Source organism: Lissotriton vulgaris, chromosome 12 (assembly GCF_964263255.1).
Source record: "Lissotriton vulgaris chromosome 12, aLisVul1.2, whole genome shotgun sequence".
In the NCBI taxonomy this organism is placed as follows: domain Eukaryota; kingdom Metazoa; phylum Chordata; class Amphibia; order Caudata; family Salamandridae; genus Lissotriton; species Lissotriton vulgaris.
In genome coordinates, this window is record NC_141700.1 from 461,905,143 (window position 1) to 461,931,864 (window position 26,722).

At 44.2% G+C, this 26,722-nt stretch overlaps 1 protein-coding gene across 1 annotated transcript in view; it reads left to right on the forward strand.

Moving 5' to 3' along the window:
* The window catches only part of LOC147676778 (uncharacterized), an 804,990-nt gene that overhangs the window by 375,084 nt on the left and 403,184 nt on the right, over positions 1-26,722 (forward strand). Inside the window, exon 4 of the mRNA XM_086945211.1 lies at positions 12,883-12,996. Coding sequence (XP_086801337.1) covers positions 12,883-12,996 — 114 coding nt within the window. The remainder of the gene's footprint in view (positions 1-12,882; positions 12,997-26,722) is intronic.

Sequence of the window (26,722 nt, forward strand, 5' to 3'; positions counted from 1 at the left end):
CCAGATCTTTTGACTGGGTGTGAGTGTTTGATTGATTCAGATGCTCCGTCCATCACCACTCCCTTTTGTACCGCTAGATAAACATGCGGAGCGCCCTAGACATGGCGGCGCGACGGATCTCCGAGGCCGAAGACTCTCAGACGTAAGTTGAAACGAGGCAAACCAGGATGGAGAAACAACTGGTGATGATGGCATCTAAGACAGAGGATTTGGAGGCCAGGTCCAGGAGGAGTAACATCCGCCTGATGGGTGTTTCTGAGCCAACCAACACAGGCCCAATGGAACGCTATGTAGAGAACCTACTCCTCTCCATGCTTGGCCGGGACACCTTCTCAGAAGTGTTCATCGTAGAAAGGGCGCATAGGACATTGGCGCCAAACCCACCAACTGGATCTAGGCCGCGACCCATTATAGCTAAAATACTCAATTATAGAGGCCGTGATGCAGCGCTACTGAAAGCCAGAGAACTAGGTGCGCTCATCCATGAAGGAATGAACATTTCCATATATCCGGACTTCACCTCTGCGGTGCAGGAGACATGGAAGAAGTTCATGGACGCAAAGCAGTAACTTCGTGAGTTTCAAATACCCTACGCGATGTTATACCCTGCACGGCTCAAAATCACAATTGAGGGTAAAACGAGAATATTTAACTACGCAGAGGAGGTGCAGACATTCTTGAAGCAAAAGGAGAAGCAAAGTGTGAGGAGAAGATCACCAAGAAGCATACTTGGGGAACCCCCCGCACTGTCCGATGTGGAATAGTTTGTATTTGTGTTGCGTAGGGTCTGTGGGGTGGCGGTGGGCTGACGGCGTGACACAAGAGCCCGTAGAAACTGGACACTAGCACCAGCACAATGGGACTGCAGCGGCCAACGTATCCAGATAAGTGACTATTTACTATATCTTTCCTGTGCTGGGACTGCTGCATATAAAAATGGTGGGACTGAAGTAGGCACTGCTCTGCCATTCTATGCTGTTGCCCTGCGGCTTTTGATAAAATGTCCGGAAACAGTGGGGGAGGAGGAGTTGATACTGCGACGCAGGGGGCTCGGACTCATGTAACGTTGGTTACAGGAAATGGGTAGGCAGCTCTGACCCACGCACGTGTATGGCACAGTTTTTTTGATTTCTGTATTTTCTTGTTCTTTCCTATGAAGTTGGTTGTGGGACAAGATGAAGAACGTTTTGAGGGATGTCTCCACTGGTTTTGGGGCGGTGGAGTGGGAGGGGGTGGGGGGGGGGGGGGGGGGGGAACCAAAAACTCTGACTGGCAGATTGAAGGCTGACACATCTGAGACTAACATGCTCCGACGGCGAACACATGGAGAGTTTACACTATACTGGACTGCACAGGATGGGTGGCCCCTCTAAAGATCGCAGGCTTCTGAACCTCCTCACGTGGAACGTCCGGGGCCTGCATAACCCACAGAAAATACGCAGGTGATAGCATATTTAGACAGGCACAAAATAGATGTAGCCTGCCTGCAGGAAACGCACCTCACCGACACTCGGGAACAACATATCGGTAAATGGTGGACCTCGTTTAGACTGGCATCCTCGTATTCGTCTTATGCCAGGGGGGGTTCTCATATGGGTAAAACGCACTATCCCCTTCACTCACCTCATATCACTTCTGAACGATCAGGGGCGCTTTGTCATTTTACAGGGTAACTACGGGGGCTCTGTATTGACCATAGTGAATGTATATGGCTTGAACATAGACGACCCTGACTTTTATACTAAACTCTGGTCGACTTTGAGGGAGATGCAACCAGGCACCATAATCTGGGTGGGGACTTTAACACTTGTCTAGATCCAACACTAGAATGATCGACTGGCCTGGACAGATACGGCAAACGCTCGGCAAGAGTGCTGCGGAGGGGATGTCTGAATGGAATATGCTGGATGTGTGGAGGCAGAGGAATCTGGATAAACTAGAGGGAACATGTTTTTCGTCCACACACCTCACATGGTCCAGACTCGACTACTGGTTAGTAACTCAAGACGCTAGCACTTGGACTACAGAGGTGGCCCACATGCCTTAGACATTGTCAGATCACGCACCGGTCATACTCAAACTAGACCTACCAATGCACACACCAAGACAGTTCACCTGGAGTCTGAAACACACCGCACTACAGGATCAGGTGTTCAGAGAGGGGCTGAGACAGGCTATAATGAGCTTCTTCGAACACAACACGGGCTCTGTCCAGAGCGCGAAAACTCTGTGGGAAGCATTTAAGGTGACCATACAAGGCTATTGCATTAGCACCCATGTGGAGATATTGAGGGACATCCAGAACCAACTGGGAAAAATCGAAAGCGACATAAAGGTATTGGAGCGAAGGTTCGAGGAGAGTCCAGCAGACTCTATCCTAGCCGAGATAAGACAACACATTGATAGATACAACGAATTTGCTGCAGACAAAATAAAATGCCTCTCACGCAAGTACGTGGCGTGAAATTATGGTGAGGGAGGTAGGCCTGGAAGGGCCTTATCCTTCAAAATTAAGCCTTCACTAAACATGCCACACATCACAGAATTAAAAACTGCGCAGAATACACATGTATATGACACACCGTCTATATTGACTAGTTTCACTGAATTTTATGCACAGTTATACACGGCACGAGCAACATCCCCAACCTCGGACGTTTGTCAATACCTAGACAATATCGGGCTAGCCTGGCTGTCCGACAAACACAGAAAATATTTCTGTCTCCCGATATCCAAAGAGTGAATAATTGAGGCTTTCAACTCACTGCTCAATAACAAGGCCCCTGCCCTGGACGGACTCCCGGGCGAGTTTTATAAAGAATACCGGGACATACTGGTCCCGCACTTTGCAGAAATGCTCGAAGATGCGTACGATGAAGGCACATTACCGGACACTCTTATGGAAGCGCTACTAGTATCGCTTCCGAAACCGGGCAAAGACCACCTGATATGTGAATTCTATAGACCCCTATCCTTAATTAACATGGACGCAAAAATCCTGGCAAAAATAATAGCAAATAGAATACACCCACTCCTTTGTAACCTGATTTTGCTGGATCAGGCAGGCTTCATGCCAACGCGGTCCACGGCTCAAAATCTCCGTACGATTTTTTCCCTCTATCACCAGCTGGACCCGGAAGTGCCAGCGGCGGCGGCCCTCTTGGACGCCGCAAAGGCATTTGACTCCATGGAATAGAGTTTTATGTTCGTGACCCTGCGCAAAATGGGGTTTCCTGAACCTTTTCTGCAATGGATTTCCCTGCTGTACACGACACCAAAGGCACAAATACGTATTAATGGTCTAACTTAGGCTCCCATATCAATCACTAGAGGCACGAGGCAGGGATGCCCGCTGTCCCCCATGCTCTTTGCTCTGATACTTGAGCCACTGGCCTGCAAGATTCGCCAGAAGCACTCTGACACTGCTTTGCAATTCACTCTGCGACCGATTAGCATCTCATTGTATGCAGACGACCTAGTCCTTTACACCACACACCCGAACAGGAACATGAACCCGCTCATCAGAGAGTATGTCCAGTATGAACAAAACGCTGGCCTCAGTATCAACTGAGATAAGTCGGTGGTGATTCCACTCACCATCACCACTACGGAACCAGAGTTAGACTATCCCTTAAAATTGTGCACTGACCCGGTCAAGTACCTGGGGATATGGATCCACAGAGACCCAGATATAGTCATTAGGGAAAACTATGGAACGGCACTGACTAGATTAGGGGAGCAAGTGGATAGGTGGATTAAACTGCCCCTCTCCATGGCAGACAGAATAGCTCTTCAGCAGATGATTATCCTACCTAGATTCCTGTTTCTGTTCTGGAACGTCCCCATTTGGCTGTCGAACGCATTCTTTGATAAATTGTGCTCAGTGCTCCAAAAGCTGACATGGGCCGGACGACACGCCAGAGTGAGTTGGAAGGTCCTGACACAGCCATATCACCTGGGCGGATTTGAGGCACCTGACCTGAAACTATATTATATTTGCGCACAAGCTCAACACGCACACTATTGGACACAGCCCCATGCTTACATACCACACGTTGCAGTAGAACAGGACAGCGTCACCCCAGGATCGCTGTTGCCGTTACTGGCCGAGCCCATACGTTATGCCCCAAAAGACACGATACACACGGCGAAGAACACCTTGAGAGCGTGGCATGCACTGGCGCGAAGAGCGGATAAATTACCGATATACGCGCGGGCCCTCCCAACAGCACAACACCCTAAGCTAACAGTGACGCAAGAACCCAACATTTAGACACTATTAGAGGAAATGGACTTCCGAACCATGGGTCATGCGTTCCCACATAACACATTTCTAAATTGGTCAGACCCCGCCCTATGTGCACATCAGACTCCGCTGAAACATTTTGCATACCTGCGCTTTCGTGCGGCCATGAGAGCGCTATACAGCACATTCTCCGAGGAACCGGAGCAACTGGCGATTTTGCAGGCACTGCTTATAGCCCCATCACGAACTCACTTGGTAACGCAACTATATACCACGGCCCAACGAGGGCAGGCAGGGGAGATTACGGCACCGAAAGATAGATGGGAAAGACTGCTAGGCACGCCAATAGATGAACAAAACTGGCAATATAGCTGCACGCAGCTCACACTCCTAACGTCTAATTGGAATCTACGCTTAATACACTTTAAGGTCCTTCACCAGGCCTACTACACGCCTGCAAAACTACACCAATTGGGACTCAGGGACACTGACTCCTGCCGCCGCTGCGGCACAGCTGGTGCAGATTTTTTGCACGTGGCGTGGTCTTGCCGAAACCCACAAGCCTATTGGCACACTGTCACTGATGGGTTACAGACCATACTTGCGGAACATATCCCGAACACGCCTAAGACGTGCCTACTGGGACTTCAAAAGCTTAAACACGCTAGACGAAGAAAGTTCCTGGCAGTGGCGCTGCTGCTGGCGAAACGTAGAATAGCGATTAGATGGGGCAGTAAGAGGCCACCCAGATTCAAGGACTGGATCATAGATATGACATACTGCAAAACAACACTGGAGGTCTATGCAGAGGAGATACCACTGGCTTCCAGACCCAGAGACTTCTGGGAGCCATTGACGATATACTTACAAAACACACACGCAAACACGTAGTGGCTGACTTTTATCCGGCCATCCCGCTGATGCGGAACCTCCAATGTGAATAACTGATTGTATATTCCTGTGGCAGTTAAGAATATTTGGATACACAAGACGGTGGGAGGCAAGGACGGATGATCTGTGATAAATGCCTGTATAACCCTGTACAATGTTCGCAATGTCGGTTTATATGAATACTACAATGATTTCCTAATGTGTCAACTGGATAAAATGATAATTGTAATATGACAATGTATGATGTGTATCTGGTGGTCAGATTGAAAAAAATATATAAAAAATAAAAATAAAAAAATAAACATTTCTAAGTTATGATAACACAAGGTTGTCCTGAATCAGTGATTTAACAAACCCTGCTTCAATTTAACACCTAAGCTTGGCCAGCATCTAGCTACCTTTTATGTAGATCTTGAAGGAGCAGCCAGGATGCTGCATATTTTTCACAGAATAACAGCATGGGTCCGAGGTACTTTTTTAAATTTTTATTTATATTTTTTATTAACATTTTGTCAAGACTTACAATGTCCAAAAACATATTGTCAACATATATATTACAGTTTATCTTGGAACTGGCTATTTCTGGTTGGCTAAGGCTGACGCCAAAGCTAGGCAGAAACCACCATTCTAGTCAGGGCAAGGGAGTCACACGCCAAGATAACCCCTGCTCACCCCCTTGGTAGCTTGGCACGAGCAGACAGGCCTATCCCGGAGGCAATGTGTAAAACATTTGCGCCAGCACACAACAGCAACAACATCCTAGGCACACCACAAAAGGAACTCCACACAAGGTTATATAAAAATAACTTCTGTATTGTCAAAACACATCAGATAGAATCACACATGTACATTGTGCCAACTGGCACGGGCAATATTCACAAGGGATTATTTACACAGGACAGGGCCACGTGGGCGCCTGTCAGAATCAGCACTTAGTAGAAAATAGAATATAGGATATAAAATCACTGTAGCACAAATTAGCAAATATAAATCACAACCAGTAACTACTGGTAACAGGTAAGTACCACCTACGCAACCCTAAACACCTTAGGAGAATGTCACGCAGGGAACCAGGACCTCACTAGGACCACCTGTACTAAAAAGAGCAACCACCTAAGTATCACAATACAATTAGGGGTATAGGCATGAACACATTACACATGACGCATCACAACATTCAGAGGTGTAGGGAAGGAAAACACATGATGCATAAAACATACATTCAGCGGTGTCATAACAAGGCACATGATAAAACAAAAACACATTCAGAGGTGTAAAATCAAGGAAGACACATGATGCATAAAAACATTCAGAGGTGCAGAACATAACTCAATAGCTCGAAAACACATGATGCCTAAAAACATTCAGAGGTGTAAGATCAAGGTGCGTAATCATATTAAATGCATTACATTTCCTAGCACCACATCACATTGCGCAAAACTCACATTAGGCAATTACCATCACATAGATAATCACATTGCGCCTAAATAAAATCACATACCAGCCCCCATCTAATAAAGGGAGTAAAGAACCCTGTGTCCAGAAGGTCAGGGCGCGCTGCCAATGCAGCGCCAGTCAGGGGTGCGCCACCGGCGCAAAACCTAAACATTGCAGGTGCCCACTAATTGCTGGGCACCTGGGAACAATCACAAGACCTAAACGGTGCAGCTGCCCACTAATTGCTGGGCAGCTGGGAAAACTGCAACAGGGTCCTCACTGACCGTAGAACAGAACTGCGCCCAATCGTTTTAGCCACACAGGCTCTGACACAACACTGCGCAGAACGTTGGAGCCACACAGGCTCTGAAAACACTTGTGTCCCCACAGAGCCTCACTGGGCTCTAAACATCATGTGGGCGGTGAGCCCTTCTGGACTCCAAATATAAAATGCCCTCCAGAGCCTCACTGGGCTCCAAATAAAGTACATGCGGCCACGAGCCTCGCTGGGCACTAAAACTAGGTAATTGCGGCCACGAGCCTCTCAGGGCTCTGAACAAATGCGGCACCGCGAGCCTCTCTGGGCTACTAATTACAAATGCGGGCGGGGAGCCTCTCTGGCTCACAATCAAGAAAATGCCCCACTCGTTGGAGTCCTGCTCGGGGGACTCTAAATGTGGAAATGCCCAACTCGTGGGAGCGGCCCTCTTACAACCGGGGCCGCTCTAAGGACAAAGCAGAACTGTCCCGCACTCACCGGCTCTGCTGCGGGGAGGCTCCATCGTCGCGCCGTTTCTCGGCGGCGTCCCCCCCTGCTGCCGGCACTCCTCCGCACTCGGGCTGCGGGCCGGGGCTCTGCCCGCACACAGGGCTCTTCACTCGAGCTCCGGCCACGCTACCTCTCGGCTCTTCTTCTCTCGGGGCTCCCTCTCGGTCACGGGAGCCCCACAGCGGCCGCCGCCATCTTCTTCTCCGGTCCCTCTCTGGGCACGGGAGACCGGCAACACAGGCAATGGCTTCCCCCAGGCAGGGGGAAGCGGAAAATACGTCCTCCCGTCCCCGCCCACAACCAGGCAGCGGGCCGGACCTCTTCTTCCGGTGTTTCATCCGGGCTGCGGCGGTGATTCCGAGGGGCACAAAGAGGGGTGGGCACCCTCGGTTGCAAAAATAAAAGTAGAAACGGGGTGAGCACCCGTTAGACAATCAAATAAATGGGGTGGCACCCGTGATATAAAAATATATCGGAATTCGGGCTAAATGCAGGGTGGGCACCTGCGAGGCACAAAGAGCAGGACAGGGAGCAGCTCCATGCTGCAGAGCCCCAATAAAGCGCTCACATCGCGCTGGGGGCACGGACAGCCCCACAAGTCCTCAGAAGTAACCCCTGCATCAAGAAGGGTCACAGGCAGCTCAGGATTCAAGGACAAGGTCCTGGGCAGCCACTACTAGCAAGCAAAAAGGTCCCAGCAGTCCTGGAGGAGTAAAAGTGGAGCAAAACAGCTCCCTGCAAAGAAGAGTCCTCCAGCATCCAGGGGCTGGGCAGGGCCCAGGGAGGCAAACCTTTCCCCTGGGCCCCAGCAGCAGCACGCCCCTGGTCGTTTCAAGTCCAGAAACAAGAACATTTTGGAAGGGGACACAGCCCCTTTTTATACAGAGAAATCCTTTGTCTAGCAGGGTGCAGGCAGTGTGAGAACCAGCTAGAACTGGTTATAGGGAATTCCCTTCACTGGCCAGGCTAGGGACATCAGACGCACCCCAGGGGGTGGAGCCAGCATTGTGTGGGGAAAACCCAGCCTCACTCAGGACCCTCAAACCAGACAGTCAATCCAAAAGCAGGCCCAGGCTCACTCCTCCCCTCACATCAGCATGCTAAACACTCCATTCACCACCGGGGCAGACCCTCCCAGACTCTTGGAGCCAGGCTCACCAGCCAGCCTCAGCCAATCTCACGCCAGACACAAATTACACAAATATGCCAACTTCTAGAAGTGGCACTTCTAACTAGACACAATCATGCCGCATAACCATTGCGCATCATTCAATCTCACGAGTTTGCACATACCAAACTCGACCCTGCACTCCCCACACATCAGGAACTACCATGGGCATACATATTCCCCATTCATTCCTATGGGAGGGCAGGTCACTCACCACACATACACAGAGAGCTCACGCACGTTACACTGTACCACAGTGAAAAAGTGCGCAGACGCCTAAAATCACAACCACCAGGTTCCAGAAACAGGCTAGGAAAAAGCAAAAAGTCTCGGGGTGAACCTGCCAAAAGGGCCGGGTCCAACAGTATAGTTATGTTCATCATCCAGTATATTGCAGAACAATCAGTATCACCTTTGAACATGAAATTACATTTTACATCTCAATGCATATTTAGGCAGTTTGATTTACTTGTAGATAGGTAACCAGGTATATCCAATAATCTCTTGGTTTCGAACCCGTGGGCAGCTTCTCCTCATACGTCTGTAAAGTGTCTTTACAGTAGACCATATCTTTGAGCCATTGTTTGATTCTTGGGGCTTCCCAACTTCCCCAACACAGTGAAACCCTCTGCTTGGCCAGGAGTAATGCTATCATGCAAAATTTGCGCTTGGTAGCTCGTACATTGTTGATGAGACCCAGCAGGCAGGTGCGAATCATGCATCCAATCTGAACACCCACTATTTCACGTAGCATCCGCACAACCTCTCCCCAGTATCTACTAACCAACTCACATTCCCAGGCAAGATGTATAAAATTGGCATCCTCTGCCCTACAGTGTTTACACCGTGCGTCCGAACGGAGACCATATTTATAAAGTCTGGCAGGGCTATGATACGTTTGATGCAGGTATTTGTAGTGTAACATGCGCAGGTTGCCTGTAGGTGTGAGCATGCTGGTTATGGTGCCACAGATCGCCCATTCGTCCTCCGTTTGGTGGTTCTCAAGCGTGTTATTCCATCTCTCTAATGCTTTGTGTGTGTTGTTATTAATGTCTGCCTGTAATTTAATGTATAGTTTTGAAACCATTTGTGTATTTCGAGGTTCGTGAGTAGCAGTTGTAATATGGATAGTTGTGTTGTTTCATTAGGGTAAGAAGGGTAGATTTTCTTGAAGGTCCTCTGTAGTCTATAATATGTGAACTGGAAGAGTAAGGTCTGATTGTTGATATAGGACAGTTCTTTAGGTTCTACAAAAGTGCCATACAAATTCCCCATTGTATCGATACCTACTTGTCTCAACAGCCCTATTCCCACTTTTTCCTGAGTTACTGATAGTTCTAAATGATGTTGCAGTGGCAATGCAGGTGCATAGAGCGGCAATTTGCGTGCCAGTTTGCCCATCTTCCGCCATGCGGCATTAGTAGTGCCAACTGTATTAATGTCGTGAGAGTGAAGTGGGCCGATGATGTGGTAATATAGCATTTAGCGGAATGGGGTGCGCATCCCCTTCTTCAACCGCTACATGTGATAGGTAGGGAACATGGTGGTACCAATGATGCGCATACTGCGCTTGAGCACACAAAAAGTAGAGTAGAAAATCTGGGACCTTAAAACCTCCCCTGGAGAAAGGTAGTGTAAGTGCACGCAGCTCGATGCAGGCTTGTTTACCTGCCCATATTAGTTGAGTTACTATGGTGTTTATCCTTTTAAATACAGTTGTTGGTGGTGTGACGAGAATATTATTAAAAGGTATAATAATTTAGGTAAAATGCCCATCTTGACAAAGGCCAATCGATCCGTCAATGTTAATGGGAGATGGATCCAGTGCTCTATTTTATCCTCAATGTTACTGATTGCCCTCCCATAGTTTGTGCGAATTACTATGTCTGGATCACGATGATACCAGATCCCGAGATATTTGATGGGATCAGTTCGCCATTCAAGCGGGAATTCCGCTGGGTGAGGGTATGTGTCATCTGTTAATGGAAGGATGATAGATTTACACCAGTTAATTTGGAGTCCAGAGTGATGGCCAAATTTAATGTATTCTCTCAAAAGTGGAGACAGGTTTGTATCAGAGTCACAGACGTATAGCACCATATCATCTGCATAAAGCGAGATATATAATGGTCATTGTGGGAATTGGAGCGCAGCATATTTATGACCTTGTTGAATTTTGCGTGCCAGTGGTTCAAGGGCTATCACGAAGAGCAGGGGGGACAATGGGCACCCCTGCCTTGTGCCTCTTGCTATTGGTATAGCATCAGAGACATATTTGTTAACTCTAATTCGCGCCGTAGGTGGTTTATATAATACCCGTACCCATTGTATGTAGATTGGGGGGATTCCCATTTGTTGCTGTATAGTGTGGAGGTAGGGCCATTCGATTGAAGCAAAGGCTTTAGCTGCATCCAAAAGGACTGCAGCGACCTTTGTTTTTAGGGTAAGGTAATGTGATAGCACAAACAGTGTCCTGGTGTTTTGAGCGGTCGATCGCCCGGGTATAAACCCTGATCGATCCAGGATTACAAGATTAGCCATTAATGGCTGCAGTAGTTTTGCGAGGATCTTGGCCAAGATTTTAGTATCAGTATTTATTAAGTACAGCGGCCTATAGGATTCACACTGCTCAGGGTCCTTATTTGGTTTTAATAAAGCAATAATCATGGCTTCCTTTAATGTGGGTGGTAATATCTGTTGATCATGAGCGTCCCTATACATTTCCACAAGATGGGATGCTAGTTGTTCAATAAAAGCCTTATAAAATTCACTGGTGAAGCCGTCTGGGCCTGGTGCCTTACCATTCGGGAGTGATTTAACTACTTCAATAACTTATTCCACTGTTACCGGCAGTGAGAGCTATTCTCTTTGTGTATCCGACAACCATGCTATCGACACATCTTCCAGATAGGTCAATATTTCAGCCAGTTCTGGCGTATCACGTGACGTGTACAGGTCCCCATATGTTTCCATGAATGCACTCAATATGTGTTTCGTATCGTAGTGGGGCTTACCTTTATCGTCCCGTATGGAAAGGTTCGTTTGCAGCGTAAAGCCAGAGCATATTTTGTTCGCTAAAGTTTGACCTGGCCTACCCCCCTCATCGTAGGACCGTGCATTTTGGCGTTTCGTTAGATATTTAAGCTCGTCATCTGCAAATGTCTGATACTCCGATACAACCTTTCTAATAAACTCCAATGTAGCCGCATTTTGCGTTCTTTCGTATTCACGCTCCAGAGCACGTAATGTGGCATCCCGTGTTGTGAGTTGGTTACGAATGACCTTCAATATGCCAGCATTGGTGCTAATACAGATTCCCCATAGTAGTCTTTAAAAGCCTCCCATAGTAAACATGGGTCATCAGTAGATAATTGATTCAACACAAAGTAGTCCGCACTGGCCTGGCTAATGGTGTCAGTATATGTGGAGTCTAGTAGTGCTTTCGCATTAAATCTCCACATATATGATGGAGGTGTGTAATGGGTGAGGTCTAATGTTAATAGTACCGGGTTGTGATCCGAGAAGGTTTTGGGCAGGTGTCGTATATTTCCTGTCCAGGTGGCTATCTCTTCTGTCCCCAGCCAATAGTATATCCAAGACCAACTGTTATGGATCACAGAAGTATGTGTGGCCTCCATACTCTGGGGATTGCGCAGCCTCCAAAGATCAACTAAGTGACATTCGGTTAAGATAGCTCGCATCACCCCCACCACCCGTTTATGAGGTACCCTTGAAACGCCCGACCTGTCCAGTCTATCATGTAAGGAGAGATTCAAATCCCCACCCCACAGTAGAGTCATTTCAGTTAGTTCGATAATTTTACGCCTAATAAGTTTATAAAAGTCAGGGTCATCCACATTTGGACCTTAAGTGTTAACCAAGGCCAGTCGTTGTCTTCTAATATGTCCTGTTACAATCACATAACGACCTAGATCATCCGTAATGGTGCTATCAATATGAAATTGTGTCCCTTTCTTTACTAAGATTAACACGCCTCTTGAATAAGAAAGAGTATGAAGAGCTCAACACTGTCTCTGCCCATCTTTTGCCTATATTACTTTTATGTGTAGGGGCTAAATGGGATTCTTGGAGGAGGGCAATATCGACGTGTAGCCTATCTAGGTAAGCAAAACCTGGCGTATTTTGGGTCCGAGGTACTTAGTTGTGTTTACTGTATCACTAAATATTGCTGTAGTATACAGTCATTCTTAGGAATTTTATATTTTAAGCATTACATACCACAAATATATTGAAAGAGAAGATGTGTTGAATTAAATTGGAAATTAAAGACGGGGTACTAGACTGAAGGTAAATGCTAAATAATTTCATGCCATTCTGTGAATTGTGAATTTCTGTCTGCTTTTCCAACAGGTGATAGGATTGCTCATCCTGAAGTGCTGTCCAGGCTTAATAGAGAGGGACATCAATATCAAATGAATTCTCTGGACAGCCAAGAACGAGAAATAAATGACTGTTTTAACACAGGTAAGAAAGATTCATTTTATTAATAAGGTGTTGCCACAGTTAGGATTTCACCTTCAAGATAGACATGTCAGGGAGCTTGTTGACAAATGCAAGGTGTGGGTCCTATACCAATGAAAAGTGAGGATAGTCCCAGGTAAAGTCTGCTTACAGGCTATGGGTGTCTTATGATAGTTTTGTATTCTATAGGAGGTATATAGAGAAGGACTTGAAAAAGCATAACCAAGGAATTTAAAAAACGTGCTCCCAGAGCTCTCACTCTTTTTCACCTGTGCTCCTTTCCTTTTTAGGTCATGTGGCGATTACCGTGCGAAAGCGTGGTCTCGCCAGAGACCTATAGTCACCGGCTCAGCTTCCCAGGAGACAAGAGATGGCCACGCGCATGAATCGGATCGTAGCGGGCCACGCGAGCGTGTGCACATCTCCTGTCTCCTGGGAAGCTCCAACACACACAGCCACACCTCCCCCTGCTTTCGCACACGCATGCGCACACAGAAACACACACACACGAGCACACATGCACGCACACATGCAGACACACACACCACCACCCCGCCGCCGCACACACACGAGCGCACAGAAACACCCCCCGCGGCCCCCCTCCCCCTCCGAAGCTTCTTGTTTCTGTCAGTTGCGTTGCACTTCTTTTATTAGCTATAGAAGTGTTCTTGTTTGGTGACGCAGTAAATCACAGGCCTGTTCGTTGGCTGTGTGGCATACTCAGGATGAGCTTGTCATGGCAGCTGCGGAGAGGCACCCTGGCACAGCTAGGAGATCTGGGGCGGGGACACGCCCATCCCGTGTCCTACGGCGGTTCACTTTACACAAAGTGCACTATATAAACGTACCCTCTCGTCATGTGCCCACAACGGAATCAGGAGAGGCTGCCACAGCTGTCCCTGCCTGGCGGGTGCGAGGCATCACCTGTCTTAGGGAATGCTGCCCACGGCAAGTGCGCAAACAGTTCCAGGCCCGAAAAGGCCTTTCTGTTGATTCCAGACGGGGCATGCGGCTTTGCCGGCGCGGCTCGGGGGCGTGGGGTTCTTGTTGGCAGCATCAGTAACAAGTGGTGTTTATTTTTTTACCATTAAGGCTTGCTCGCACTTGCTTTTCAGGTTTCATCTGTTTAAACGTCTTTCAGTCTACTACCCCCGTGTATATAATTTAATACACAGCCTGTGATGTTGTGTATTAAAGCAAGGATAGCTGTAGGAGATGGTTCCTCAGGGTGCTGTTTAATGTTCTGGTGCTGGGCGAACATAAATGTGTTCTGGTGGGTTGCAGGCTTTCACGTGCTTTCCCTGGCTAAGATAAAATGTATTTCATTATAAGTCGTCTAATTGGCATACTGATAACATCTCTGGAATTTACATCAACCTTTCCCCCGATGACGACATAATCCGAAATTACGCTACGTGCAGTGGGCCCCAGATCAGAGAAAAGGCCCAATGGCCTCTGGCCTAAATGGCATCATGATAACAAAATGCAGTAACATAAATGCTCCATGTATATACTCAGTGCTTTAAATGGAAAAAAAATAAGTGCAGGTACTCACACATTTGTAAACCGGAGTTAGGGCCAGAGCTGACAACGTCTGTACTGGGGAACCAGGTGCCAATCTCCAAATTTTTGATTGGTCTTAAGGTCTGTCCAAGGTCGATGAAATAGGAATCAGCGAGTGTGGAAGTGGAATTGTGCAAGAAAGCAATTCAGATGCGTGGCGACTGTAAAAGCCTTCCCATACGTTCTTTTGTTATGTCCTGAATAGTGCCTCCCACCGCCACCCATTAGATTTTACAGCCCCACTGTGAAAGATCTTTGGATAAGCAAATGACTCAGCAGACACACCCCTGCTCTGATTTACAAAGCAGCTCACGCTGGGTCCTGGTGACGAGCTCCATTGATTGATTCTGTGCAGTGCTTGAAAGGTGCTGCCGAAGTATAACTTGAGGGATAAAGAGAGCGCGCTGCCTCGGTTAAAGTCAGATCCCCATGAGTACCGGTACTCTTTTTCTTCTAGAAAAAAGTGCCGGTACTCAAGGGGAGAAAATGAAGAAGTGCCGGTACTCAGTACCGGTGAGTACCGGCCCATTTAAAGCACTGTATATACTGTGTACAGAGGTGAGTGGGCAAGGCTCTGGCTCGCTGTTGGTACAATGAGACTGGCAAACCAAAACAGAGCCTAGCCAAGCATATCAGACAGTGACCGCTTTCCTCTAAAATAGTTTTGGAAGAAAAAGACAACAAACTGCTAACTATTTTTATGCTTCAACTTTTAATGTAATTAAACAACAGGGGGTGGTGATGGACAGAGTTTCTGAATTAAGCAGAATACTCTCACCCAGTCAAGAGATCAGGGCTTGATCCAACACCGTTTTTTAGCTCACTGCACCATCCCAGCTCAGAACCTGGCTATATGCAAATTAGTCTATCCCTGGCCCAGTGCATCATGGGAACAGGGCAGACCAAACTACCAAGCCAATTCTTTCACTGGGAAGGAAACAAGCTTCCGGGGACCGGTTTCTGGCATTACAGCCTTCTTCGGCCCGGCTTGCTTGAATTCTGATGGTGCAATGAGCAAGGGACTCACGTCTGAGTATACCCTTCCACTCTTATGGTGGACAAAATAATTAAACAACAGGGGGTGGTGATGGACAGAGTTTCTGAATTAAGCAGAATACTCTCACCCAGTCAAGAGATCAGGGCTTGATCCAACACTGTTTTTTAGCTCACTGAACCATCCCAGCTCAGAACCTGGCTATATGCAAATTAGTCTATCTTTGGCCCAGTGCATCATGGGAACAGGGCAGACCAAACTACCAAGCCAATTCTTTCACTGGGAAGGAAACAAGCTTCCGGGGACCGGTTTCTGGCGTAACAGCCTTCTTCGGCCCGGCTTGCTTGAATTCTGATGGTGCAATGAGCAAGGGACTCACGTCTGAGTATACCCTTCCACGCTTATGGTGGACAAAATAATTAAACAACAGGGGGTGGTGATGGACAGAGTTTCTGAATTAAGCAGAATACTCTCACCCAGTCAAGAGATCAGGGCTTGATCCAACACAGGGCTTGATCAACTTTTAATGTGTCACTCATTTAAGAAAAAAAAAGCTAATGTAATAAATTGAAACAAAAAGTTGAAAAACAACTTTAATTTGAAATTAAGACAGATACTGTAGAGTAGATTGTAGGTAGTTTATTCGCAAGAAGAGGCAGGTACAACCACCTCAGACCTCAGCCAGCATACAACTGACTCTAGTATAACATTCCAGAACCCAGTGGCATCTGATTACTTAGAGACAGGTAACCTAGATACCACATCCTCCTCCTTTAATAAACAAATAAATGAAAACAAAAGCAACTCGTAATAAAACATATGTAGTAAGAACATAGTAAAGCAAATAACAAGACTAAGCAGGAATACTACAATTATGGTTGGTTGGTTGATTGCTTTATTTCGATATGCATATACAATTATAAGAGACCACCATTTCCTCCTTAAGAAATGATAAAAACGACATACATCACAAAATCATTAAATTTCTTAGGCAGTGTCACTTGTCACTTCCTTGAAGAAGAAGCAATTTGTTGTAGATTAGAATCATTACTAACATTCAAAGAAGTCGTACCTTCCAGAGTTTTAGAATTTGTAACTATATCCCATAACCAATTGGTTGTAGAACCAATTGCAACTTCATCATGTTTGCTCCAGTTCAAGATCTCATTACACTTAGACATTCTGCTGAAATGCCAAATCTTTCCATCACTAAGTTTTGCAGATTTGTTATACACTTCCAGAACCTTAAGAGGTTTCGAAAATTTGCTGCAACCTTTTTTTGCTTTCTGTGCAAATTTTACTTTAACAAGATCACCTTTTTGTAAAGAAACATCTTTAGCACCATGAGCACGATCATAATAGGTCTTATAATTCTCTTGAAGTTTTTTGAGATTAGCCCTAACTACTGCAGGAGACCATTCACTACACATTTTCTTATGATTCCAAGTGACATTGTCCCTTGTAAAGGGTTTCCTGCCCCTCAGTATTCTAAACGGGCTATAACCAGTTCCCGTGGGAGTATTCCTGAATGCCCATATCGTTTAAACAATTCTTTCCTCCAGTCCTTGTTTATACTAATGGCACTCTGAATGCTCCCCATGACAACCCTGTTGAAACGTTCAGCTATACTATTCCCGGCAGGATGATATATAGGGGTATTCCTTCCTTTAATACCATTCCTGGTCAAGAAACTATTGAACTTCCCTGCACAAAACGGAGTACCATTGTCAGTTAGTATAACTCTCGGAATACCTTCCCTCAAAAATATGTTCTCCAAATTCAACAATGGTATTCCTTTCCGTGTTATCTATTAAGATTACTTCAGGCCATTTAGAGAAGCTATCAACAATGACAAGAAGAAACCAAGGCTTACCTTCCAAATCAGACACCGGACCCAGTAAATCCACACTTAACTCCTCCCAGGGACCATAAGGAATAGTCCTTTCTCCTAGAGAAGGTCTAAGTAACACTAGGGATTTGTCAGAATTTGAACAAGCGACACATGATTTAACTACACCTTCTATATCTTTGTCAATGTTAGGCCACCAATACCAAAGCTTTACTCTCTTCTTCAATTTCACAATACCAAGATGCCCACAATGGCATATCTCTAGAATTCTTTTCCTTAATAACTCCGGAACTACAGACTTCTCTCCTCTCTTAATATCCCACAACACCCACGACCGGCCTTTGTACACATCCTGTATGAATGCAGCGTGGTTTTCACTTCTATGCTCGTTCAGTGGTGTGATGTTGGCGGGTTGTGTGACTTGTGCTCCTTGGAAGTGTGTTTCATTTTGGCCATTGTTTGTCTACACTTGTGCTGTACTTAATTGTGCATGTGTGTCATTGTTCCCATATCTATCCCGTCCCCCCACTCCCTGCTTCTTCCTCTTCCTGGTGCTGTTGTGTCTATAATTTTATTGCTCCACACATAAATACATGAAATGAACAAATTAGATTTCAAAACTTCTCTCTTTTGGTTTCTTTATAATTTTCCATATAAACAGTTTTTTAAATATTCAAGGACACATAGCAGTCAGAAGTGCAACGTATCAGCACGCTTTCTAAAACATTCAACAACACTTGCAGGTTAAAAGTTCATCAATTATTTTAAACCTAACGATATTTTTTTGCAACATTTTCTTGAACATTTAACGGCACGTGCAGGTTAAAAGTTCAGGATTGTTTTAAGGTAGAACAGTGCCTTCCAAATGCAAATATCAGGTGTGGTTGAGTTGAACAGATTTTATCCTATATGTACGTTGAAACTGCTTTTTCTTAACCAATCACAAAGATGCTTTTCCACAAAACGAATGTGCACCCTACTTTTAGAAAACAATGCTTTTCATCTCATAATCAGGTAACGTTTTGTATGGCAAAAAAAAAGTAGTTCCCCATCTTTAAACATATCTCTTATTCTACGAAGGAACTGCATGAGCTACAGACATCTTTCCATACCTTCCAGCCAAACCTTCAAAATGCTAGTGTGGATCTTAGGACATAGCTATATTTTCTGCTGCAAGATGTCTGCAGAACACAGACGTATTGACTTAGACCTAGGTTTTCAAAATGTGGACATCTAATGGTTTGGACAGAGAGGATTGAAGTGTACCAAATTGCTACCTTTGGTTAAAACCTCTTTGCATCTTCCACACCCTGACCTCATGATTGTGCAATGTGGTGGAAATGACCTAGGCACATTGACTGGAATAGGTTTGGAAATGCTTATGAAGGACACCTTTGGACAATTGATGTTACTTTTGCCTCAAATTGTCTTTGTATATTCCAATATATGCCAAAGACAGAAGTGGAAATGGTCAAAACTATGTTGTCCTCAGATTGAAAAATCTAGGAAGAATGTCAACAAAGCTGTGTCTGCATACCTCAGAGACCATAGAATGGGGTCAATCTTCAACAACAACATACATTTGGATTTGGCTGATATCTACAGAAGTGATGGAGTACACTTCAATGATCAAGTAAACCAAGTTTTTCTGAATAACCTGAAGTTGTGCATCCGCACCTACATGTAGCTCCAACTAATGAACATAAGGGCTCTTTTTAGAGCCACCCTATAACTGACAACTTAGGGCTGCTATTTTAGGGCCAGGTAACGGCAACTCCCGGACCCTCGCCAAAATGTATTCTCCACACAGCTGTGGCGCAGCAGCCAGATACTCTAACTTTGCAGCACAGACCTCTCGCTTTGATCACCGGCTCTAGCGACAACTCAGGATACCACCATGTTACTCTGGGCAATAGCTCACTTAATTTCCACGCCGGCCCCAGTGCCTGCAGACCCGTACGAGTGAGTAGTTTGCAGTTTACAAATATCGGATTGATTTGAAACGGGAGAATTGAACTTCACACTCCCTCTGTAGCACCCACTAATCACCCTATAGACACGGTTTAAAGCAAAAGTTCCTCCTACTACGTATGTACACATGCTGACACTACTTGGACAGGTGTGCCGCAGCGGCCAGAAAACATGAGTTCAGAGCACAGGGCTCACAATTTAATCCCCTGCTCTGGGAGCACCTCAGCTCAGCACCATGTGACGCTGGGCAATAGCTCACTTAATAGCTCACATAATTTCCACGCCGGTCTCGAGGGCCTTCAGACCCATAGAGGTGCGTAGTATGCGTTTTACAATTACTGTATTGATTTACCTTCGCACTCCCTATATAACACCACCTAAGCACAATATACAAGTTGGACAGGTGTGGGACAGCAACCAGAACACATGACTTCACAGCATAGGACACACAGTTTGGGCTCACGGTTTCATCCCCGAGTCCAGCAGCAGCTCAATTTAGCAGCATGACACTCTAGGCAATACCTCACTTAATTTCCATACCCAGCACTTTCAGACCAGTAGGGGTCAGTAGTTCAGCGGCTTTGTCCCCTACTCTGGCAGCAGTGCCAGTTGATCAGATCCGTAGGAGTGAGTAGTTAGCACTTTACAAATACCGAATTGATGATACGCGTGAATTTACCTTTGCACTCCCTGTATAACGCCCCCTAAGCACCATACACAAGTTACAATTTTCGAAACAAAAGTTCCTCTGAGTAGGTATGACTACATGCTGACACTACTTGGACAGATGTGGCACAGCAGGAGGACATGACTTCACAGCATATGACACACAGTTTGGGCTCACGCTTTCATCCACGAGTCCAGCAGCAGCTCAGCTTAACAGCATGAGACACTAGACAATTCCTCACTACCTTTCCGTAGCCCAGCACTTTCAGACCGGTAGGTATGAGTAGTTTGCATTGCACCCCTTGTATAGCACACCCTAAACACCCCACTGAGGTTACAGTTCTCCTACCCTCCTCTTTCCTACTTTTTTTGCCCTTTTTTCCCCTTACTTTCTTCAATGGAATCACAAAATGGCTGCCAACACTTCCTAGTTGCAATGGCTTGCACCACTCGCAGCCAATAAGCAGCAAGCTTGTGCTCATAACGCCTCAGCCAATCAGATGGCAGAATTCCCAAATATCAATATCTGTAAATTTCGATATTTCTTTAAAACTACTGAACGGATTTGCACCAAATGAACAAAAGCGTGCTTTCTTGACTAAGACCCTTCTCCTTGCCAAATTTGGGGTAATTCCGTTCACCTTTTTGACCTGTAGCCTTGTCTAAAGTTTCCTGTGGAAATTGCATGGAGAAAACACATTTGGGACCCCCTTATTTCTCGGCCCCCCTTGATGAATCACCCCCAAACATTTAATATAGGAGCTGATATGAACAAAGAATTAGTTCTGAAAATGTCATGAAGATTCATCAAACGACGCCAGTTATAAGCAAAATAAAATATGCTCTTCCTATGGAAACTTGGTCCTGATCCTAACTACAACTACCTACTGGATATATATATATATATATATATATATATATATATATATATATATATATATATATATATATATATATATATATATATATATATATATATATATATATATATATATATATATATATATATATATATATATATTCACTGAAAAAAACATAGGTTATAAACCATATATAGTTAGGAATTAGCATTTACAAAACCTTGAAAATTCACTGAAAAAACCATAGGTTATAGACCATATATAGTTAGGGATATTAGCATTTACTAAACCTTATTTTACTCACACAAAACCATTGAAATTTGCATATATAGTTAGTTGCACTAACTATATATCGCGCACCCGCAATACACTGCTAATGATGTCACATATTACATCATTCATGACATGGTCAGTGACATCTCAAATGACATCACTGATGACATCACTGATGACAACACCCAGTGACTGTATGTTTCTGTAAAGTTAAAATATGTCTTACATATTGAAGAATGAGTGGATGTATAAGTGTCTGGATGAAGGATTTAGTAGGTGCATGACTGACTGTATGAGTGAGTGATTATATGTATCTCACTGAGTGCATGGGTTAGTGACTAAACTGTCTTAATTTGTGCATCATTATGTCTGTTGTTCTGTAAACTGCTGCATGTGTTGATCAGTAGCTATATGAGTAACTATATGGGTTATTGATTGGTTGCCCAGGTATTTGTATGGGAGACTGAGTGTGTGTGTGTGGGTGGCTGGGAGGTGTATGACTCTGTGCATTGATGTGTGAGCAGTTGATTCACTAGATGTATGGGTTCAAAAGTGCATGTGGAAACAGCTGTATGAGCGGTTGACTGTGTGCATGAGTGTATTGGTGAGTGAATGGATATCTCAGTGCTACATGTCAAAGTAAGTACATATGTAAAACACAGTACATGTGAGAGTTGACTTATATAAATAACTGTGCATAAGAGCCAGTGAATGTGTGAGTGGCTGTATGGATCATTGTGAACTTGTATCAGGGATTGTATAAGAGAGTAAATATGTGTTAGTATATGTTTGAATAAGTAAGGTGTGTATAACTGTATAGTTGAGGAAATGGAGGTGTGATTGATTCTTTGCATGACTGACTAGGTGTGTGAGTAACTCCATGGATGAGTGACAGTCTGTTTACACTGATTGTATCTAAGGTTATATTAGAGTCTGAAGAGGTTCATCGTATTATCACATGAATGATATCATCAGTGATGTGATCAGTAATGTCACATGAGATGTCATCAGTGATGTCATCAGTGATGTCATTTGAGATGTCATCAGTGATGTCATCCGTGATGTCATTTGAGATGTCATCAGTGATGTCATGTGAGATGTCATCAGTGATGTCATTTGAGATGTCATCAGTGATGTCATCAGTGATGTCACTGACCATGTCATGAATGATGTAATACGTGACATCATCAGCAGTGGATTGCGGGTGCGCGATATATAGTTAGTGCAACTAACTATATATGCGAATTTCAATGGTTTTGTGTGAGTAAAATAAGGTTTAGTAAATGCTAATCCCTAACTATATATGGTCTATAACCTATGGTTTTTTCAGTGAATTTTCAAGGTTTTGTAAATGCTAATTCCTAACTATATATGGTCTATAACCTATGGTTTTTTCAGTGAATTTCAATGGTTTTTTAATAGTAAATATAAAAAGCTGTAAAATGTATTCTTATTCTAATTCAAAAATATATTTTTTATATTTTTGTATTATATTTTTTTAATTTAAATTATTTTTTATTGTTTCGCTGCCGGTCCGCAAACCGGTAAACGTTCCGTTAGCGCAAGTACCGCGTTAGAAAGCAACATCGTGACGCGTCGCGTAATCGCAACGTATCGCGTTACTTCGTAATGCGTCTTATGACGCGCCGCGTTAGCGCACCCGGAAGCGCTCTGGAACGCCAACCAAGGCGCGAAACGCAGAGCCCCGGAAACGATCCGAGGCGCGGCGCGGAGCGCGTAACGTAAGCATAACAGGTCATGTGACTAGTTTATAAAACTTTTCATTGGTTCATTTTACTTTTAGTTTCCTAATGATGGAAGGCTTGGTCATATGACTTAAAATTAACACTTTTCATTGGTTTAGAACATTTTTTTTCCCAAATGATGAAAGTCCCACCTTTTTTCCTCACTCTGACTTTCATTTTTATGAGAGAAAGACCTGTTTCTGCTTGTTCAGTCATGGCATCTGTAGTAGCTGCAGCTGGTGGACCCCCAGCACCACCACCACCTCCAAGGAAGAGAGGACCACCTCCTCAGGTCATCCTCCAACAAGAGGAGGAAGAAGAGAAAGTGGAGCAAGGGACAAGGGTTTTTTTAAAAGAACAGCCAAGGAGGTTTTATTTGGCAATTTTTTTCATTTCCTCCACATCAAAAAAAGGTAAATGCCCGGTACGTTACCTGCCTCATCTGCCACAATGAACTGTCCAGAGGAACCGTAAAAAAATATAGTTATGGTAATTATACCATGCATCGCCATATGGAGAGGTGGCACCCGATAAATTACAGTGCTGCCCAAATACGTGATTTGGTGGATAACCCCCGACCTGCCAGTGCATCCACCAATGAAGTGGCAGTGACGGAATCAGAGGCAAGGGAAACGGTCCCAAATCTACAGAAGAACTTTGGCCAAATGAAATTAACATGTTTAACTTGCGGCAAATTAATTTCCTGTGGAGAGAGGAGTGTAACTCTAATCAATAGAGCTTATGAACATCATCAATGTACAAAACGTCCCAGAAACTAAATTTTCTTTTTTTTTTGTTGCTCCTGTTGAGCCCTTTCTAATGAATCATTTTTGTTTCCCCCCCCAAAAAAACACAACAAAAAATATAAAACAACAAAAATAATTAAAAAAAGTTCTTTTCAGAACTACCTACCCTTTATGAAAAATTGCTAGAATGTTTAGCACTCTAGCAACCTCTATTTCTTTTCTTTTCATTGTTCTCTTTACCAGCAAAGTAACAGAACTCAATTTCTTGACAAATATTCTTCACATCTACTTCAGAACCATGCAAAAGAGCACTGCTTAATTGTTTAAGCATAATTGCTGGACCCTTAGCATAATACAACATTCTAACTAATATCCTCACTTTATTATGATGCACTGCTAGCATCCTGAAATGATGAAAAACACTCTGGCATACTCTCCTGGAAAGACAAGCCAGTGAATGACCATGCAAACCTGTCACTTGTCTCACTCTACAAGGATCTAATTCTTGCAACAACTTTATTTTTTGTTTTAAACTTTTCTTATTAAATGTCCGTACAAAATCACAAAGCAAATTGATGGAATCCTGTCGCACACTGCAAATAGAACTACACTTCCAGATGTACACTGGTCCCTTAGGATGTCTCCCTAAAACCTCATCACTTAACACCTCTTCTGCATCTGCAGACACAAGTTTTTCTTTTTCAACCGGACGACCATCTTTTACCTCATATGCTCGACCATTGCTGTCAACTGCATGCACCAAATCATTGTCCTGAAAATAACTCTCCTCATTAAAAAATGCCTCACTATTTGAACTATGCATCCATTCTCCTGAGAAAACTTCACAAAAATTACTTTGATTAACTACTCTCTTCCATCTACTATTTGATTTGAAAACATAAATTACCTTGTTTAGTTTCCTAATTCTATTAATTACCAAAATAAATAACTTTCGCTTAATTTCGAAAGCCTGATCAATAATTTTCTCTACATTTTTCTTTTTCTTATAAAATGCCACTTTCTGTTGGCCTTTCTTAAATAGTTTTAGCAAATTGACAATTACCCTGTTGCGGAACATTCGCCTACGAATGTCCCTGAATGTATTTTCCCTTCTACTGCCATGCACAGAGTTATCTCCTGCTCTAGCAGAAACTTTTTTGACGGGCCTTTCCTTTCCATTTAAATTGGCTCTCTTTTTCTGGACTAAAACTTGTTCTGTAGTTATACTTTTGTTTCTACAAATGTTTCTAAGGAATGATTTTGTTCTCTTACCCGGAGCTTTCTTCGTGCGTTGACGTGATTTTAATGTAGAGGACTGCTGCAAGCATTTAGTAATCTGCTGTCTTTGACGTTTCGTAGCCTTTCGGATTCTATCCTTAGACGGCATTGTCTAATTTCTAAATAATCTGCAGTTGAATCTGTGGTAAAATATAATAAAAAATGTTATTAACCACTATTACCAAACAGTAAATCAATAACAGTAAGGATTTGATTCAGCAATGCCATAAAGATGATTCAGTGAAATCTTCGTAATTTTACTGTGATAGTTTTACAGGGCTTTCATGCAAATGACTGCTCACCCTGCAACAAAAAGCCCCCATGAAACTTGACGCACATTAAATTGTGTACTTACCTGCAATAATCCATATGCCAGTGTTTAGGTCCCTCCACCCTGCCCCTCCCTGCCTCCCTGCCCCACCGTAACTCCCTCCACGACCCGGGGCTGCTATGTGGCAACATGGTGCATCTTGAAAATCTCTCCTGCATTATAAAAGTGACGCAACAGCAGCACAAAATAGGCGCACAGCCATCATAAATCTGCCCCTAACACTTTAAATGATTGATTCAGGATGACGATAAGGTGTGGACTATCTAGAAGTTTGTTTGAGGTGAGACCTACTCAGGGTTGCAGATGAAATTTAGGCTTGTAGAAGAGTACAGAGGTGATAATACATGTGCAGGCCTACCAATGAAGTGAATCATGTCCACTGCACTCTTGAACAAAGGCCAGACCTCCTCTATCTCCCTGAACACGCCTAAACCCAGAGGCGCAACTAGAGCCACATTTCGGGGGGGCTAAGAAATTTTTTTTTGGGGGGGGGCTGAACTTTAATCAGTAGGCAGAGTGGAGCGCACATTTAACAATCACATCACCTGTATTTCTTCAGCTTAGTTATCTCATTGTGCAGATGTAGTCTACGTCCTATGTAGAAGCACACCCTATCAATACTTAAATTACCCAAGCACACATGGGAGCGTATTTACAAAGACCTTGCTCCAGGGGAAATGTCTTAAATTAAAATTGGAAAAATTACATCAAAGGGACTCAAAGGCCTTGTAAATATGCCCCAAACAACCTATGAAACACTAGCAGTACATATCAAGAAACCTAATTGATTTCAAAAAACGTTTTTAAACCTTTTATGTAAAACAATTATATACCTACATTCATGGGGAACTGACTTAAAATGCCCTAATACACATGAAAACGTTTTTTTAAGGTCCTTGCACCTTTTTTTCCATCACTTTTAACATGGCTATGTAACTCAAACAATCAAAATCAAAATTTGCCAAGCACACATGGGGGCGTATGTACAAGGACCTTGCACCACGGGGAAAGTGACTACAAATGACCAAACACACATGGGGACGTATTTACAAGGCCCTTGAACCAGGGGTAAGTGACTTGAAATGGCTAAGCACACATAGGGGTGTATTTACAAGGCCCTTGCACCACTTATGCATCACTTTTAACATGTACACTGTGGAGCACCATGGGGCAATAACAACACAGATGCATCATGCATCTGTTCCGCAAAAGCGACGCATTGCAGGAGTCACATCGCAAGTAAATAAATTCTCATAAATTTTAAAAGCATTCCTTTTCCTTAAAAACGATTTTCTGATCATAATTTGAAAACACAGCACAGCTCCTATGTACAACCACACCTTGTCAGTACTAATACTTTACATTATCTGCAATTACAATTGGTAAAAGAATGCAAAATCTTCTTTGAAAACATAATGCAAACACTTGACTCAACACATCATTTTAAATGCAC